The sequence below is a fragment of the Salvia miltiorrhiza genome, chromosome 3 (assembly GCF_028751815.1).
Source record: "Salvia miltiorrhiza cultivar Shanhuang (shh) chromosome 3, IMPLAD_Smil_shh, whole genome shotgun sequence".
Classification (NCBI taxonomy): domain Eukaryota; kingdom Viridiplantae; phylum Streptophyta; class Magnoliopsida; order Lamiales; family Lamiaceae; genus Salvia; species Salvia miltiorrhiza.
In genome coordinates this window covers 5,171,579-5,189,298 of record NC_080389.1, presented here as the reverse complement: position 1 = coordinate 5,189,298, position 17,720 = coordinate 5,171,579, and the positions used below count along the sequence as shown (strand labels likewise).

The 17,720-nt window shown below is 35.4% G+C and overlaps 1 protein-coding gene and 1 long non-coding RNA gene across 3 annotated transcripts; one reads left to right on the top strand and one right to left on the bottom strand.

Annotated features, from left to right (window-relative positions):
- Window positions 1-1,538: 1,538 nt before the first annotated feature.
- LOC131017162 (putative disease resistance RPP13-like protein 3) lies at window positions 1,539-9,108 on the top strand. 2 transcript variants are annotated; one of them, XM_057945893.1, is made up of 4 exons: window positions 1,539-1,925; window positions 2,831-3,244; window positions 4,466-5,536; window positions 6,517-9,108. In XM_057945893.1, exons 2-4 carry the CDS (start codon window positions 2,926-2,928, stop codon window positions 8,124-8,126), a joined length of 3,000 nt encoding a protein of 999 aa, XP_057801876.1. In that variant the 5' UTR covers window positions 1,539-1,925; window positions 2,831-2,925; the 3' UTR covers window positions 8,127-9,108. The 2 variants fall into 2 exon arrangements, with proteins under 2 accessions (XP_057801876.1, XP_057801875.1); XM_057945892.1 differs by having other exon boundaries at window positions 1,539-1,929.
- Window positions 9,109-12,252: 3,144 nt separating this feature from the next.
- Window positions 12,253-13,914, bottom strand: LOC131017160 (uncharacterized). Its single transcript, XR_009099459.1, has 2 exons — window positions 13,208-13,914; window positions 12,253-12,784 (listed from the first exon to the last, which is right to left on the bottom strand). It is a non-coding gene; the product is annotated as an uncharacterized LOC131017160 (long non-coding RNA).
- Between the last annotated feature and the right edge of the window lie 3,806 nt (window positions 13,915-17,720).

Below are 17,720 nucleotides of genomic sequence, written 5' to 3'. Positions count from 1 at the left end.
TTGAAAACACGTATGTTATCAACATTGGTCCCAACATTGTCGGAGTCAACATTGACTCTAACAAAATTCAAAGTCATGGTATATATATTTTAAAAAATTTAATTTTTTGAAATAAAACTTCAATATAATTCATAGTATTATAATAAATTTTATTTTTATAAAAAATATTTTTAAAATAATAGATATAAGCATGGAACACAGTGGCACACATAAAATTGTGGGACACTGGATCTCATCTCTTGACCATACCCCCTCCTCCCTTTATTTTTAAGTGTCTCAGTCTGTTTTTATTTTTTATTTTTTAATAAGTGTTAAATAGTAATTAATAATAACATGTTAACTATAAATTTTATTGTGTAATCTAGTGACTGAAAATACTTTAAAACATAGGGAGAAATTTTGTTTTATTGTTCGATTCACGTCGGGTTCAATCCCAGTCCACAATATTTTTTCCGATAAAAAAACTATGTAAATATTCACAAATTTCGGTGCGGCCTATATATTTTTGAAAAGTAAATATGAAATTCTCATTTAAGGATAAAGAGTACAAGAAGTACTCAAATTGATGACAAGAAGAACTAAAAATCTGTCGGTATACAATCAAAAGGATGAGAACTTTAATCATGCATATACACATAAAAATGATGGATAGTAAGACTTTAATTATTTCCACGAACAAATTAAATTTAATACTCTCCACAATATTCTCAGCCATCAATATTGATTTTTTTTAAAATCTTATCATTTCTCGCTTTCCGACAAAGGCATGTGAACTAGACTTTATTGTGAACTGTGATTATATATAGTAGTTGATCTGACCAAGTGCAGTAATTAAAGTATGGGATAATGCAACTTGTTATTAGACAATTGCTCAAGTATTAAAATTAGCCATGGTTGCTGGACCCCACGTGCACCGCAGCTCAGATTTTGAAGTCACATATGATATTAAAATTAAATTCCCATAGTAAGAATTTCACAAGGAAAATTGCGACAAAGAATAAGCAAATGTCAAAAAGTAAATGTTGGGCACACAACGGAATAAAAAGAATTTAATTGCACGACAAAATTGGAATTAATTATACTTTATCGTATCAACCATTTCATTGGGGCCAAGATAACTACTCCCTCCGTCCCATAATAAGTGGCCACATTTCCTTTTTCGTCTGTCCCACTATAAGTGGCTGCTTTCTAAAAATGACAAAAGTTTACTTTAATTAAGTCAACAATTACTCACTAATTTGGTCAACAATTGTAGGCCACTTTCTAAAAATGCCAAAATTACTCACTAATTTGGTCAACAATTGTAGGCCACTTTCTAAAAATTACTCACTAATTTTGGTGGGTCACACTCAATTAAAACATAACAATCCCCTTCTTAATCTCCGTGCCGAAAAGAATGTGGCCAGTTATTATGGGACGGAGGGAGTATATTCTTAAATTTTTCTAGATCAGATGCATGGTAGTGTTTTCCACTATAGTTACAATACGATTACATCTCATATAAAAATATCTTCCGATAATGTCAATCCTCCCTTCCCCCAAGTTATATATATAAAAACCTAAAAATATATATGCATATATTGTGGGGAGCAGTTGGCAGTGCTGCTTTGATTGGAAATAACAACCAATAATCAATTTTCCTAATTATTAATTAGTATAGTATTCAATTTTAGCTTACGCTATAACAACTAAATATCTATCCTTGCAAACAATTAGTGCAAATCTAATTGTTTTCATGATACATCTGGAGCTAGATTAACACTTTTTCCTGAACTTGGAACAAGACTTTTGTGGGCTTCTGCTCCAGATTGAATTTATTTTTCTCTTCTTTGATATCTATAATTTTGGTTCTTGCTTTTTGAGGAGAGAAAATTTGATGGGATCTTCCAGCACTGCGCCAAAACGGGGTAACCGCATTCCTCATGGTTAGTACTGGATTCTAACCTTGTGTTTCAGGTTGTTGTTTTTCTTGAGTTTCTGTAAGATGAAAATAAACTGAGTTTTTCATTTTTGGTGATTTGGAACTTTTGTGTTTGAGATAACAAATTTTTAATGTTTTCGTTACACAAATCTTAATATATAGTACGTGAAATTATATTTTTTAGCTAGTTACTGTTGTTTTTATGCATAGGGATGTCCAGTTATGTCAATGGATCTAGGACCCAGTCCATATCCTCGAATCCCAGATCCATATGTTTTTTTAGATCTAAACCTTCCAAACATAGCATTCAACTGATCTGGATTGGATCTGGGCTGGGCGATGATGATTTGGATTTGGATGATGATTTTTGTGTAAATCCTATACATTCGTCTACGAAAGAACTTCCTAAAAGAAGTTTAAAATTATTTAAGTCCACTATCTTAAGACGGTTTGCAAAAATAGGCCAATATATTTCGGACTTGCAAAAATAGGCCAATTATTTTAATTTTTAGTATTTTTGGGCCACATTTCGGCATTCATATGCCACATTTTTTGGTCAAAATGTGGCCAAAAATTCTGATTGGATTCAAATGTGGCTCAAAAATACTAAAAATTAAAATAATTGGCCTAGTTTTGCAAGTCCGAAAAATATTGGCCTACTTTTGCAAATCGCCCTAAGATAATGGCCTTAAATAATTTTAGAATGATGAAAAGTGGAGAAAAAAGTTGTTGAGTGTATTGAGAATGATGAAAAATTGTTTTAATTAGTATTGAGACTCATATATTTCAAAAATAAGCAGGAAGTTCTTTTGTGAACGTCCCAAAAAGGAAAAGTATGAAGTTTTTTCGTGGACGTAGGAACTATATATTATTTTTTATTTTATTTTTAACTAGAATTAATTGTTGCAGAAGAAGGAGATGCCGAAGATTAATATATAGAACAACTTAAGTGGCAGATTTGTAATACGTATCGAGAAGATCTCTCGACTGTCTTAATCACAGGCATGGCTGGTATTGGAAAGACAATTCTTGCTAGACAAGTATACAACCACGAACATGTCGTTGCTCAATTCCAGTGCCGTGCTTGGGTGTGTGTTACTGACTTGACTGGGAAAGAGGTACTTATGAAACTAATACAACAGGTATTAAACAGTTATAAACTCGAAAGAGATTCCTTGATAGAGAAAATGGAGCGTGGAGACAATAAAAGTCTCCAAGAGATGCTTCACCAACACCTGAAAGGAAAGCGATATTTCATAGTTCTCGACGACGTGCCCAAAGAAATGAACTGGGAATCTATCTGGAAAGGTCTTCCAAATGAAAGTATGTTCCTCTTTGTGTTAGTTAATCTTATGTCCTAGCATTTTTAAGTTTCATCTCATGTGAAATTTTCATTTATCCATATACATAAAAACTCAACAGTACTTAGTAGCATGGTAGGTGATACTAGTACCAAAAGAACTACTAAAACAATAAAGAACTTAATTTATGCCAGAAACTGGTTGCCCAGTTCGGTGTTAATACATCTATATCTAGAGGACCTTGCCTACGGAAAATAATATATCCACTAACTGATGTTAAGATACTGATGAACTTACACAATAAAACTCCTTCTTTCTATGCCTTTATATCTTTCTAAAACTTCACCCACGTGGATGGTTGGAAGCAAGTCCATGACTTACCTAGACATGAACTCACTTTGGTCTCTAATCCCTTGTACTCTCTACATCCTACTATATCTTGGCCTAGTTCTTCTCAGCACAGTTATTTCAGAGGAAATGTGTATTGTCTATGAAGTGTTATGCCCACTTGTTTGTGTAAATTAGTGACCCTTATTTTTGCCGAAAACGAATTAGGCCATGTCAAATGGTTAGACCGAAAATAAATGCTGGCCAATGTGAGACGGGACAGAGGGAGTAAAACTTTATTAAACACTTGGTAAAGAAATAGACTCTTTACCAAGATCTAAACAACACTATCTTAACAACTAGACCGAAGTCTTATTGCCAAAACCAAGGTGTGAACATATAATAAACCAACAACTCAAAGACTCAAGGTATGCATAAGTGATCTTCATGCCTCCATAATCAGAATTGTCTTGCAAAACCCTAATCCACCCTCCTTGAGTGAAGAGCAGTCAACCCTTGATGAGATATACTCCATATCTTCAATCATCAAAAATCTCATCGACTAATTACCAAACAAAATGGGGGGCAAAATTGCAACTCCAACAATCATAGTCTTTTTGTCTAATAATATGATTTTGCATACTTTTAAATAGTGGCTACGATGTGCCATCACACACGTCATTTTACTCCCCCGCCGGTTATCTTACTTCAATCATACGGCTAGCTATGTCAGCAATAAATTTTGTCGAAATCTTAATTGATAGCTAAATTAGATTTAATCAATAGTTCAATAATTTCCACGCTAATAAGGAACCATTATTGATCCTCTTTAAATGAAGAGGAAAAAAAACCTATTTTTTGTAGTTACAGAGGAATTAATTGTGATATTTCATACCATAATATTTTCTTTATGTAGAAAAAGGAAGTAAATTGCTGCTCACGAGTCGCATTAAGAATACACGAAGAGACCCCTTCTCTTTGCATGAGATGAAAAACAGTATCGATTATACTTATTTTATGCAACCTCTAAATCCTGAGGAGAGCTGGCAATTTTTTTCGAAAACAATATTCTGTGGCATTGATAAATCACACGAATTCCCAAAGCATTTGGTGAAAATAGGGAGGGACATGTTGAAACTGTGTGGCGGTGTGCGGTTAGCTATAAAAGAGATGGGAATGCAGTTAGCAGAAAAGAAACGATTAGGGAGTGAATGGGAGCATCTTCTTCAACCAACTCCTTGCCATGCACTTTTGGAGGCTATCATGTTAATGACAATACAAAGGCTAGACAGCGGTTCAGATTATTGGGTTAATCTGGAAGAGGTGATTAATGTCCTTAAAATGATGGTGGATTTCGTGAGAGACAAGAAATCGGAAGAGGGAAGCAGGCTGTATTATTTCATATGCGACGTCGTCGACATGGCTCACTATCTTGGGAAGAATAGGCCCATTTCTAAAAATAATGAAAAGTCTATCCTAAGATGGACCAGCGAGGTCAAGATGAGCATGCTCCAAGGGGCGGAGACAGAGTACTCGTCGTGTAAATCAGAAAGCTTTGGAGAAGGAGACGGAGATGGAGATGTGGTGGGGTTGGAGGAAGACGTGGATCTGCTGCTTCGCAGAGTGATTTCTAATGGGGAACTAAACAGCTATTTGATCACAGGCATGACTGGTATTGGGAAGACAGCTCTTGTAAGAAAAGTGTACAACCATTCAGACGTCGTTGATCAATTCGATAGGCGTTTTTGGGTATGTTGTTTTACTAACTTCAGTCATAAGAAAATATTGATGAAGATAATACAGCAGGTGGTGGATTGTGAGGAATTCGAAAGGGATTCTTTATTGGAGAAAATGGAGTGTCCAGAAAACTTTTGTGTGGGAGAGATGCTTCGCAAACATCTCGAGGGAATGCGATATTTGATAGTTCTTGATGACTATCCTAAAGAAATGTGCTTGGAATATATCTTGAAATTTCTTCCATTTGGAGGTATGCTCATGCTTTTACTTATCTTGGTATTCCTATTATTTGTGTTCATGTCATGTTGCTAACTTAGAATGAGCATCCTTCTTAGAATAAGAGATTAATTTAAACTAAATGATCAACTATATGATGTTGAGGATTTAATTAGTTTCAATTAAGCATAACTATATAAATTAGGGTTAATTGCATATAGTATCCTATTTCCTATGTCCCATATAATTTAGTGTATCTCACCATGTTTCACTATTAATTTAGCTATTTTATACTCCCTCCATTTCATTTAACATGACCCATTTTCCATTTTGGGTTGTCTAATTACAAATGGTCCATTCTAAAAAAGAAAACTCCTTTATCTCACAAAAAGTTGTAAACTCCACCACTTTCTATCACTTAATTTTATCTTTTAATAACTCTACTTCTTAATATCCGTGCTCAAGAGTAAGGAGCTACACTTAGTGGGAGGGAGGGAATAATTGTTCGATAAAAAAAAATTGTTGTATAATAAACTCTAATTAAAAATTTTCACTAAAAATTTAAACTTTAAAAAATTCTATAGCATTGATTTTGAATTAATTAACTCTAATACGCAATTATTCAATCATATACATATAGAAAAAAAAAATTATAAACCTAATTGGATGAGTACTGAACCCATATTAATTATCTTAAAATTAGACTAAAATATAATAAATTAAAATTAAAGAAAAAAGATAATAAAAAACTTTAACAAATAGAAATTGAGACACAGAATGGGACAACAAATTAGGACAGAGGATCTCATGTGGGTTACACGCTTGTAAATTCACGAAGTATATTTATAATTTTCAAGCAGCACTATTTTTTTGTTCAATAAACATATAAACTTTGAACCTTTTGGAATTAAGCTAGAACTAAATTTTCGGCAACATTTTATCCTATGCATGTCGATGGAATAATTTTCCTAGTTGAGTAGTATATATTCTGAATGTCCCTTGTTGTGTAAGCAGTTAAAGGAAGTAGGTTTCTTCTCACAAGTCGATTTGCATATAAAGATGTGAACATCGGTTATACTCATTGGGTGAAAACTTTGGATCCTCGTAAGAGCTGGCAATTGCTTTTGAATGCAATACCAAGTGACCTCAAATTCCCAAAGCACTTGGAGAAAATGGGGAAAGAAATGTTGAGAAAATGCGACGGTCTGCCATTAGCTATAATCGAGGTGGGCAAACAGTTAGCAGAAAGGAGACCATTGAAAGGGATTGAATGGGAAGAAGCTCTTAAATCCATCGATTTGGGCGTATTACTGCCGTTATTTGAGTCCAGTTATCAAAAAATGGATGCAGAATCGAAGCCAAGCTTCTTGCATCTGGCCTTCTTTAAGGAATATACAGGTATTAGGACAGGAAAGTTGGAACATGTTTCGGCTATAGTAAAAAAGGTCTCAGAAAACCAAATTAGATCATATGTGAGTATCTTAGCTCAGGAATGCTTTGTCGAGATCAAGGACAAGAAGAGTTGTCGCGTCAATGCTATACTACACATGCTATCAATCAAGAAAGCAGACGAGAAAATAGGTCTTGAGATCCTAAGGAGCAATGGAAATAATCGACCCTCTGAGAGTCCTCGTTATCATCGTGTTATCATTTGTAGCAGAGACAAGTTTAACTACTCCACGGATCAAGATAAACATCTTGTTTCTCTCTTCTTCCATGGAGGTGGCTACTTGGACCCCAGTCCATCTTACTGGAAGAGATTTGAACTACTTAAGATAGTTGATTGGGAAGATTTTGGGCTGAAGAATTTGCCAGAAAGTGTTATTGACACAATGATGGGATTAAGATACTTGGGATTGAGAAACAATTACATACAAAAGCTCCCACTCTCGTTGGGGAACTTGAAAGAGCTTGAGATTCTTGATATAGCTCTCAACTTTATGGTGGAGGTGCCAGATATTATATGGGAAATGTGTAGCCTTCGTCACCTCTACATGTCTGATGTGATTTGCCGAGAGCCTTTGAAGATTGACACACTGGAGAATCTGGAGAGCTTAACCTACATCTCATTTGATGATTGGAAGTATGAGTTCTCAGGCATGGAAAAAATGAGCCGTCTCTACAAACTTGGCATTGAACAAATTGATACAAGCTCGGATGCAAGCAAGCTTTTTGCTTCGTTGCAGGTTGAGCTGAAGAATCTTGAAACCCTAATCTTAAGAGGGTTTCGTTTCAGAAAAATGCCTTGTTTGGAAAACCTTGGTATTTTACGAAGTATTCGTACACTCAAACTAGAAGGGCTCCTTCCTAGGTTACCAATGGCCTGTAATTTCCCTCGATATCTTGAATCATTGACGTTGGTTAATAGCTGTCTTGATAAAGACCCCATGCCACTACTAGCCGCGAGGTCACCCATCCTTAGGCACCTTAAATTGCGGAATGCATACACTGGTCAAGAAATGGTGATCTCGAAACACATGAATCACCTTGAGGTCTTGTGCATGGAAGAGCTGTGGAATGTGAGAGATTTACAAGTTGGAAAAGGTAGACTGTCAAATCTCAAGAATTTAGAGATCAAGAATTGTCCATACCTGGAGATCTTCCGGAAGAGATTGGGGAGATGAGAAAGTTGGAGGAGTTAAAGATGGTGACAACCAAAACCATTGCAACACAGATCAGAAACTCACACTTAATCTCCGAAATAAGGCAGCGTTCTTTAGATTTTCAGTTGCATTTGAATAGTGATAATTAAGAATTACCTGTTAAATACGGAATTGACAAACATGGTTTTCGTACCTCAATTCCACATGTTTTGTTGTCATTTCCCTTCATGTTTTGCTTGTGAATGCTTGTTTGTGCCCGAATATTTAGTTTTATGAAGATTTGATATCTTTGTGTAGTTTTGGAGTAATTTCAGGAAAAATCAAGGATTAATTGGAGAATTTTCAAGATATGATATTGAAGTACGTCTCGAGAGGAATCCGTGAGCGCAAACGGCGACCAAATCCGAGTCCGGACGAGGGAGAACGGAGCAAAACGAGCGGACTGTGCAAAACGCCCAGTACCCCGCGGTCACCACCCGCGGCCGCGGGGTAAGACCGCGGGTCAGCTGTTCCCGACTCAGGAGACACCCGCGGTCACCACCCGCGGCCGCAGGGTGGGACCGCGGGTCCCCTGAGCATCCCCCACGTTTGAAGGCCGCGGACGCGGGCCGTGACCGCGGGAAAAGAGCGGAGCATCCCCAAGTGGGCCCCAGTCGCGTTTTTCAGCCCTTAACCCCCATTTTTCCCCTTTTCCTCACATTATTCATCATCCCCTACATTCAATACTCATTTCCTACCTCCATATCCAAGCCCTAACCCCCATTAATACTCATTCCTACCCATTTGAAGAAGGCATTGAAGAGGAGAGAGGATTGAAGCAAGCTTCTCAATAGGATTTGTTCATTCTTTCTCTCTCTTTCATTTATGTTTCTCTTTTCATTGGGTATGTTATTGTTGAACATGATAGGCTAAATTTCTCTTTGATTTGGGGATTAGGCTAGATGATTATTGTAATGGATTGATTATTTATGCTCAATATAAATCTTGTTTGTTCTTTTGCACATTATCTTTTCAAACCCTTGATTTATTTCTTGTATGGATTGTTGGCCACATTCTATGCATTTCTAATTTGCACTTTGAATCGGGAGAGGATAATTGCAATAGATAAGGTGTTTGAAACATATCAATTCGATAACCGGGAGGTTGAGAGTTGGGTGAGAGTATGTCGATCTTTGTGTGCTTTTGGGAGTTATAGGTTAGAAGTTGACCGGGGACGACAACTATGACCCGTAATCTACCGTTTTAGTCGTCCGGGAGGGGGCTAAAACTAGTTGGGAGATCACTCTAGATAATTAGGTTCGTCAAGATTAGTATTGAGTTATAATTGAAGTCCTTTGCTTAATCATCGATGCCTAGTCCCTAAATCGCCTTAATCACTTGTTAATCCATTTTGCTTATTTGATTTTATTTGTCTTTGCACTTGTTGAGTATTTAGTTGATAATTAAACCACTCACCTCCTTGTTTAGTCTAAATAGCTCTAGCATAATGAATTAGGATAATCACTAGATTGAACTACTAATCCTTGTGAGATACGACCTTGCTTCCATATATTACAACTACCCGTATACTTGCGGCGTGGTGAAAATATTAGCGAACAGGAATTCAGCATTGATCACGGTCATTGTAACTCGTACTTATGCTCCCCATTCCCCCATCCCAATTCTTCCCCTGCAAATAACCTTAAACGCCCCCCCCCCCCCCCCAAACAGATTACTCATCCCCGGCGCTGCCCCCTAGCCCCCAGGCCGCAACCCCTTCTACTAATTGTCTCCATCACCACTTCTAGCCTCCGCCTCTGCTTATCTGCAAATATTTTGATTTTTAATGAAAATTTTGAAAATTGATGATGCAAGTGGTGGTTTCCGGCAACGATGATATAGGCGCCTATGCAGGCTATGCTGGCGCGAGATTGGGAAGGTACGGACTGGATTTTGATTTTGTTGGGTGTTTCGAAAATTGATGTTGCATACAGTGATACAGGCCGCGCCAGCTTCGTCCAGCAGCGGTGAAACGTCCCAATTTTCATAAACTTTGCAATCTAAAATTTTAAAAACTAATAGATAAAATAAAACTTTTTGACTATCAAAATTTAAACTAATTTCAAAAATCAATTTGCCAAAACTAAAATAGTAACATAAAAAAAATATAAGAAAAATAAAATAAAACGATAAACTAAAACTTAACAAGTTCAACTTAAATTTTCTATGCAAAATCTTTATCTTTAATCATTATTGACTTCCATGGCCACCTCGACTTCAGAACTGTAAAACTGAAAAGATAAAGGATGCATATTAAAATATACTCAGTGAGGAACTATGCACATAATCACATAAGCTTAAACATGCAAATAATTCACATTGTCATACACATATACTGATAATTTAATGGACGAACTGAAAGCTCCTGAACATGTATTTCAACATGGCTGAAATTCTGAATATGTATTTCTACATGGCTGAGCAAGTATAAACAAACATGAAATAAGAGCATATAAAAACATATATGAGTATAACCACAAGCATATAATCCCTCACCTTAATGTCGTAGATAATAAAGTCAACAAATTCCAAAATGGAAAACTTAAATGCACCACACCTAATTAAATAGATAAAACGCTTTAATATGAATCCTACTATAACTTAAATTAAAATCCTATATCAAATCTTATATAACTAAATATATATACTCAAGCATAAAAAAATATAAACCATTTAGAATTAAACTAATTTTTCAAAAATCTAAGAATTGAACCAATTTTTACAATTAAAGAAATTTAATAAGTTTTCAAAATAAGAAATAAGAGCAATTTTTTAATGTATGAATTTTATGTAGAACACGTATGAATTCGCTGTATAAAGGTATGAATTGTGAAAAATAAATTTTTGTTACCTTTGGGATTTGAACTCAGGACCATAAATCAATCCAATTTTTGTTATCTTAATTCGAACTCAGGACCATAAATCCATCTAATAGGATTACGAATCAACCGTAGATCTTGATGATCTAAGGGTTGAAAATGATTCTTATTTTATATCTTAAGAAATGCTCTTATTTTAGCCCTTCCATATATATATATATATAGGGTGTGGTTCTAGAGAGAACTACATTATTTGTGAGAACGGGAGAACCATCAAATCTAATGCATTCACTGTAAAAATTAATGCATCCGTTGTTAAAATTAATGCACTCAAAAAAAAAAATGCTCCCTTCAGGATTCGAACCCAGGATCTGCATTCATCCAACAAGATGATGCATCCACCGTAGATCTTGATGATCGAATGGCTGAAAATGGTTCTCCGGTCTTCTTTTATTTATGGTTCTTTCCTGAACCTCTCCCTATATATATATATATATATATAGAGAGAGAGAGAGAGAGAGAGAGGAGAGATCAAATGAAAACATTAACTTATGTGTTAACTAGGAACCAATATGAACCCTTCATTTTAAAAAATCTATGGACAAGATTAATTGATAATAATTAATGTTTAAGACTTAATAACTAATTAAATGTCTACGCCTTTTTTTGTGGAATCTTTCAATTAACCGTACGTCCCTTATTTAGTGGGATCATTTAGATCATAATATTAGTTTTATAAATACTATTAATTGTGTAAATTATTTTAATACTTATGTATTTCTCTCTCTCTCTCTCTCTCTCTTTCTCTCTCTCATTTATTTCATAGTTACGGTTAATACTCTCTCTATTATTTCTATTGTTTCATAGTTACAGTTAGTATTAATTAGCACTGAATTGTGCCGAAATTAGCAATTACAAATTGAGTAATTAGCATTTAATTTAAAAGTAATTATTGTAGTAGCCCGCTCTTTTATTTTTATTAAGACCAGTAATTGCGATAATTGTTATATTGCATCTTCAGTTATGGTAAATCCAGTGTTTAGTTATCAACTAATTCAGCTCAGTGATATGATCGCAATTGAATTATTGAAGCATTCAATAATTTATTATCCAGTTTAATAACTGACTTAGCAAAGTCAAGTTATTAATTTATATGCGATAGAAATATTATTTCTATTATTTACTTGGAAGTCGTGATCTAATTCCGAATTATAAGAACGAGTTAAATTAGATATTTAATTCGTAGAGAGTTATAACGAAGCGTCATTATTTAGTAGAACCCAATATTAGTTTTACTAATACTTGATTAATTAATATTAATCAAGCTAGATGATTTTTTTTATTAGTCATCTCAATTCTATTTACTTTACAATCATCATTATTCTTTCCACTCCCTAGGGTCTCCTACACTATCAACATAGTATACACAATCAAGATAGAAGATTTTGTAGCAACCAAAAGCCATGCTTTCCTCCCTCTACAACGCCACTTTTGCAGCTAAGCCATACTGATGTATGTACACAAAATCAAAAGAAAAATCTGCATAATACAAAAGCAAGTAGCAGCTCTTTTTTTCTTTCCTTCCCCTGTAACCAAGACCATACCATAGTACAAGTAGGTGGTCATTCCACCATACCCTATGCTGCCTACACCATCTTTCAAACCCATGAGAGTAACAGCCACCAACTTCACTCCTTATAATATCACCCACCAAATCCTTCTCTCTTTACGCATCAACAACTTGAGGAAGTTGTCATAGTTGCTGCAAGATTCGAGAGGTAAGATTGACCTGATCCTCTCCAGTTTCCTCCTAAGTTTCTCCTGCATTGTTAAGCAAACAAAATACTGTTTTCAGCTATCTTCTCATTGAACTCAACATCACCGCAGCCAACCCAAAAGCACAAACATTCGCAAGGTGATTGCTAATCTCATTTTACTCTAGTTCATGTTACATGTTTCACACCAACAAGTATGCTTATGTTTTAGAAAGTCAGAATAAAGAATTGAGATATATATGCATAATGGACTTAGCAAAGTCACGTTTCAGTAATACAGATTTACCCATGTTATGTAGAATGTCCTATGCGTTTATGATTCCCGCTGGACTCTAGAAATTAGATGCTAACACAGTAGCAACCCCACAACGCCATTAATCCCTTGCACATATAGTATATAGAACCAAGACTTCACGCAGATTTAAGAAGTTAACTTAGAACAGAAGAAAAATGGAAGGGGACTATGTACCTGTTCAGTCGAACCGAGGGAACGACGACGAGCCCTTGCTGCCTCGCCGGAATATGAGTAAAGCAGCAACGGCGAGGTGAAGAGTCAGGCCCGTCGACTCCGAGGAGGACAGCAGCGACGGCCTACCCTTCTCTGCCGGAACCCAGAAGACGGCGAAAGAAGACCCATCCCTTGAGTTCGAAAGCGGAAAGAACTGAGGAGGGGAGGACGTCTATAGCCTCGTCAAAAGCTCAGGGGCGGTGGCGTCCGCCAGAGGCGGCGATAAATTCCGAGAGATGAGAAAAGGCTACGGTTTGAGCGTGAATCTATTTTCGAGAACAAGGGAGAGAAGGAGAGGACCGCCGCCTAGCCGGTCCTTTAGCAACGGCGGTGGCGAACCCGCCTAAACCAAAAGGAGAGTTAGGGCTCAATTTTGATTTAGGGGTGAAGGTGTGCTGGCGGCGCTAACAGCCGGGACGCCAGTCTCGCCGGAGAAGGGCCGCTGCGGCGGCATCCCATCTGAGTTCAGAGAGAAGCTAGGGCTGGATTTCGTGGTGAGTTTCAGTAAGAGAGACTGGAGACGAAGGGGACGGCGCCGGCCTCAGAGGCGGCAACAGGCCTGCTTCGCTGGAGACGAAGGCTAGAACCGACCGCTCGCCGATCCTTTAACGGCGGCGGCGGCGATTTCTGATGCAAAGGGAGGGAGTTGAGCTGATATTGAGAAATTGAAAGGAGAAGGACTTGGAACCGTGAATTGTAGAGAGGGGAAATGGGCTGAACCTTTGGGCCTTGAATTATTTTCATGTTGGGCCGAGATTCTCTATTAAATTCAGATTGAGCTGCATTTAAGTAGGCTCTTATAAGTGATTGGGCTGTTTGTATTTCCTTTATGAAAGTCCGATTAAAGACTAGTTCAAGATTTATTAAGTGATTAATTGAATTTAGCTACTTCCACTTAATAGATTACATAAAGCAGATCTATTTAATTAGTAAGCGGGTTAGTATATCTAAGATGAGTGGATTAATTAAGATTATTAATCTGATCTCATAAGCCGAGTTTATGTTATTAATTAATCCTATAGTGCGGGTTATTAATAGAAATTCTTGGATTATTATTTTAGAATAATAATTCTTGAATAAAAGAGTCATGTATAGTTAAATTACGCATTCTCATTAAATTGAGAATTTTTCTCGAGCACTGTCTTATTTTATATTCTTATTATTAAGGTCAAGAGCGAGAGTAAGAGCTACTCAAGGAGTCACAGTACCTTAGAAAAGCTTTGCTATCAGGTGGGCATTTATTACTCGTAAAATAAAATGCTATTGTAGAACTATTAAAGTTTTTATGCTTTAAAATTTTAAATTAGATTTTTAAATAAATTACGCTTTATTAAGCTTAATTGAGTAATACTTTACTACGCTTAATCGAGTTATGCTTTGTTTTACTTAAATGCTTTACGCTATGTTGTTTACGCTTGTTACGCCTAAGTAATTTACGCTATGATGTTTACACCTAAATATTTTACGCTTTGTTACGCCTATGTGATTTATGCTTTGTTACGCTTGAAGGCTTTATGTTTTTTTATTGAAATGTGACGATGCTAACGAGTTTGAATTATGAGCGGATAGCTATTCCGCCGGGATTTAAATACACAACGCGACCGTGAGTCAATGAGAGGGTTGGCCGGTCAAGCGTCCGTTGAGGGAGGCCTCCCTCAACGGTACGATGCTAGCGTCTGTTGGGGGAGGCCTCCCTCAACAGTACGATGCCGTGTCCGCTGAGGGAGGCCTCCCTCACGGCGCGATGCCTGTGTTTATTGAGGAAGGTCTTCCTCACGACACGATGCTTATTAAGACTTTTGATGATGAAGAATGCACTCACGCTATTTTATGGATTTGGAAATATTTAGTGAGCAAAGGATTTGAAAGAAGGCTCATGTCTCTTATTATGCGGTGGTTTGTAAATACAATGTTAAGCTTATATTTTAGTTTTGGCAACTGCCCACTAAGTACTCTTGTACTTAGCCCTGCATATGTTTATGAATGTGCAGGTTGAGCTTCAATGTCTTAAATTTTATTTCAAGAATTAATGCTAGATATCAATGTCTATAATCGAGTTATGAATGAGTCAAATGTGCCCTTTCTAACCCCGCTTCTTAATCCTTTTCCCTAGTCACGGTTTCCCGAATTAGCTAACCTTAGCTAAGGCCGGTCGTGACAATTATTCATTTCTCCATCTGACTGACGAAAACATAACTAACTAATGTATAAGAAAAAAAAAATATATTCTTAATTCAAAGCATTTAACGTTTCAATAATTAGCAAAAAAGTTCCAAAGCAAAAATAAAAAGAAATTATAAAAATCCACCGTAAAAATAAATTAAAAAATAATGGTTCTTAATTTTCATGGTTTTGGCAATGTCAACTTAAAACTCATTACTTTCATTTTATCCAAAAACCGAGCTATAAGTATATAACTGCATGTAGTATATATAACATATTATTATATTAAATTCACATAAATACAACATTAGAATTTTACTATATAATTTAGAAATGTTAATGATTATTGATTAAAATCTAGAGAATTAGAAAGTATTTAGCACTGAATTGTGACATAATTAACAATTAGAATTCAAGTAATTAGCATTTAGTTTAACAGTAATTATTCGTTTCTCCAAAGTTTGGAGTGACATAATTAACAATTAGAATTCTAGTAATTAGCATTTAGTTTAAAAGTATTTATTCGTTTCTCCAAAGTTCGGAGGTTACTCGATGGAAACAACACTAACTATTGTATTAAAAAATATTCGACGAAAAAATCCAACATAAAAAACATGATACAAGATCAACCAGTATAAGCACAAATGAATATTTAAGCAATAAGATATAATAAAATAAGCATCTACGATTTAATATAAAAGCATAATACGCAAGCAGCCACTTCCAATGCCCAAATGCATTTCAAAACATCAATATCTTAGAACAAATAAGCAAATCTTGATCAATATATAAGCATACTAATGAAAAAATATTCGACGAAAAACACAAATGAAAAATCCGCATTTAAAAGAGCCCTGGAAAAACCCAATATAACCGAGCATCTATCTTATGAAAGAAAAAACATCTTACAAGTAATCAATAAACAATAGCACATTTAGATATATAATTTAAGAATCCTACTTTTGTTGCTTCTTAAAGTATTTTTGTATATGGAATGTATTTGATACACCAAATGAAATGCTTAATTATATTCTGTACGAGATAAAATTAGAGGGATTTGATTGTATTTTATTGAATATTAATTTAAATTGTGTAGGGATAGTATATCAAATCACATGCTAACTTTGCAAGATTTGATTTGCTAAAATCAAATCTCTATCGCTATGATTAGTAGATTACTTTTTATTTCGATTTTTAGCAATTAAATAAAGCATAATTCATTAAAACTAGTACTTAATCTGCACCGTCCAATTAATGTAAATCAAGGATCTAAAATGGTTCCTAGTTAACATATAGAGGTTAGTTTCTATTATAACCCCTCCCTATATATATATATATATATATAGGAAGCCGCTCCAATGAAACCCCTAATTTTATTGAGATCTAGGGCACGATCTGGTGCGTTTATTTTATCAATCCTATGGCTGATATTGTATCTGGAGGGTGATTTTTTTTCACAGGGTTCGAATCCTGGAGGGAGCATAATATTTTAAATTTTGTTATTCATCAGTAAATACTGCATTGTTCATCAGTATATACGGCCATGTTCATCAGTATATATGTCTTATTCATTACGAATTTTTTAAATTTTATTTTTCATCAGTATATACATCTTGTTCATTAGATATACGTTTTTTTCATTAGTATTATATGTCTTATTCATTGTACTCATGTTACACGAAAAATAGGGGGTCTCACTGGAGCGCGCCCCTATATATATATATATATATATATATATATATATATAGGAATGTGATCATGTAGTATCCAATGCTTATAATAAATCCGTAGGTCCAAATCTTGACCACACATTTATGACATGTAGCGCATCAAGATGGTGACACGTGGCAAGGCATTCCAAGGCAAAATCTGGAGGGGTAAAATTGGAATGTAATTTTTGGATTTAATAATAAAAAATATATATATATTTTTTTAGATTTTCTCAAAATAGATATATTTTAGATGCATATAATTTCACACAAATATGCATAAAGTTTTCACATGAAATGCATAACTTTGAACAGAAAAATGCATTTAATTTTTACAGTTTTAGTATTTTCACCACCCCACCCCACACCACCCCCCAACCATCACCATTACCACCCCCAAAAATAGTCATGTTTCACATGCATATAAAATCAAACAAAAGTGCATAAAGATTTTACATAAAAATGCATTAAATAATACAAAAAATGCATTTCATTTTAATAAATCTGGTATTTTCGCCACCCCACCCCTGCCCCACCCCCACCCAATTTTTTTTTTTTAAACTGATTTTCTGACCACTGACCCCCCAACCCACCCCCCACCC

Bases quoted from the DNA above. Each gene is read 5' to 3' on its own strand.
- LOC131017162 (XM_057945893.1), top strand. From the start codon at position 2,926: ATGGCTGGTATTGGAAAGACAATTCTTGCTAGACAAGTATACAACCAC. The intron at 3,245-4,465 runs GTATGTTCCTCT...TTCTTTATGTAG, and splicing joins GAAAGGTCTTCCAAATGAAA to AAAAAGGAAGTAAATTGCTG. The intron at 5,537-6,516 runs GTATGCTCATGC...TTGTGTAAGCAG, and splicing joins GAAATTTCTTCCATTTGGAG to TTAAAGGAAGTAGGTTTCTT.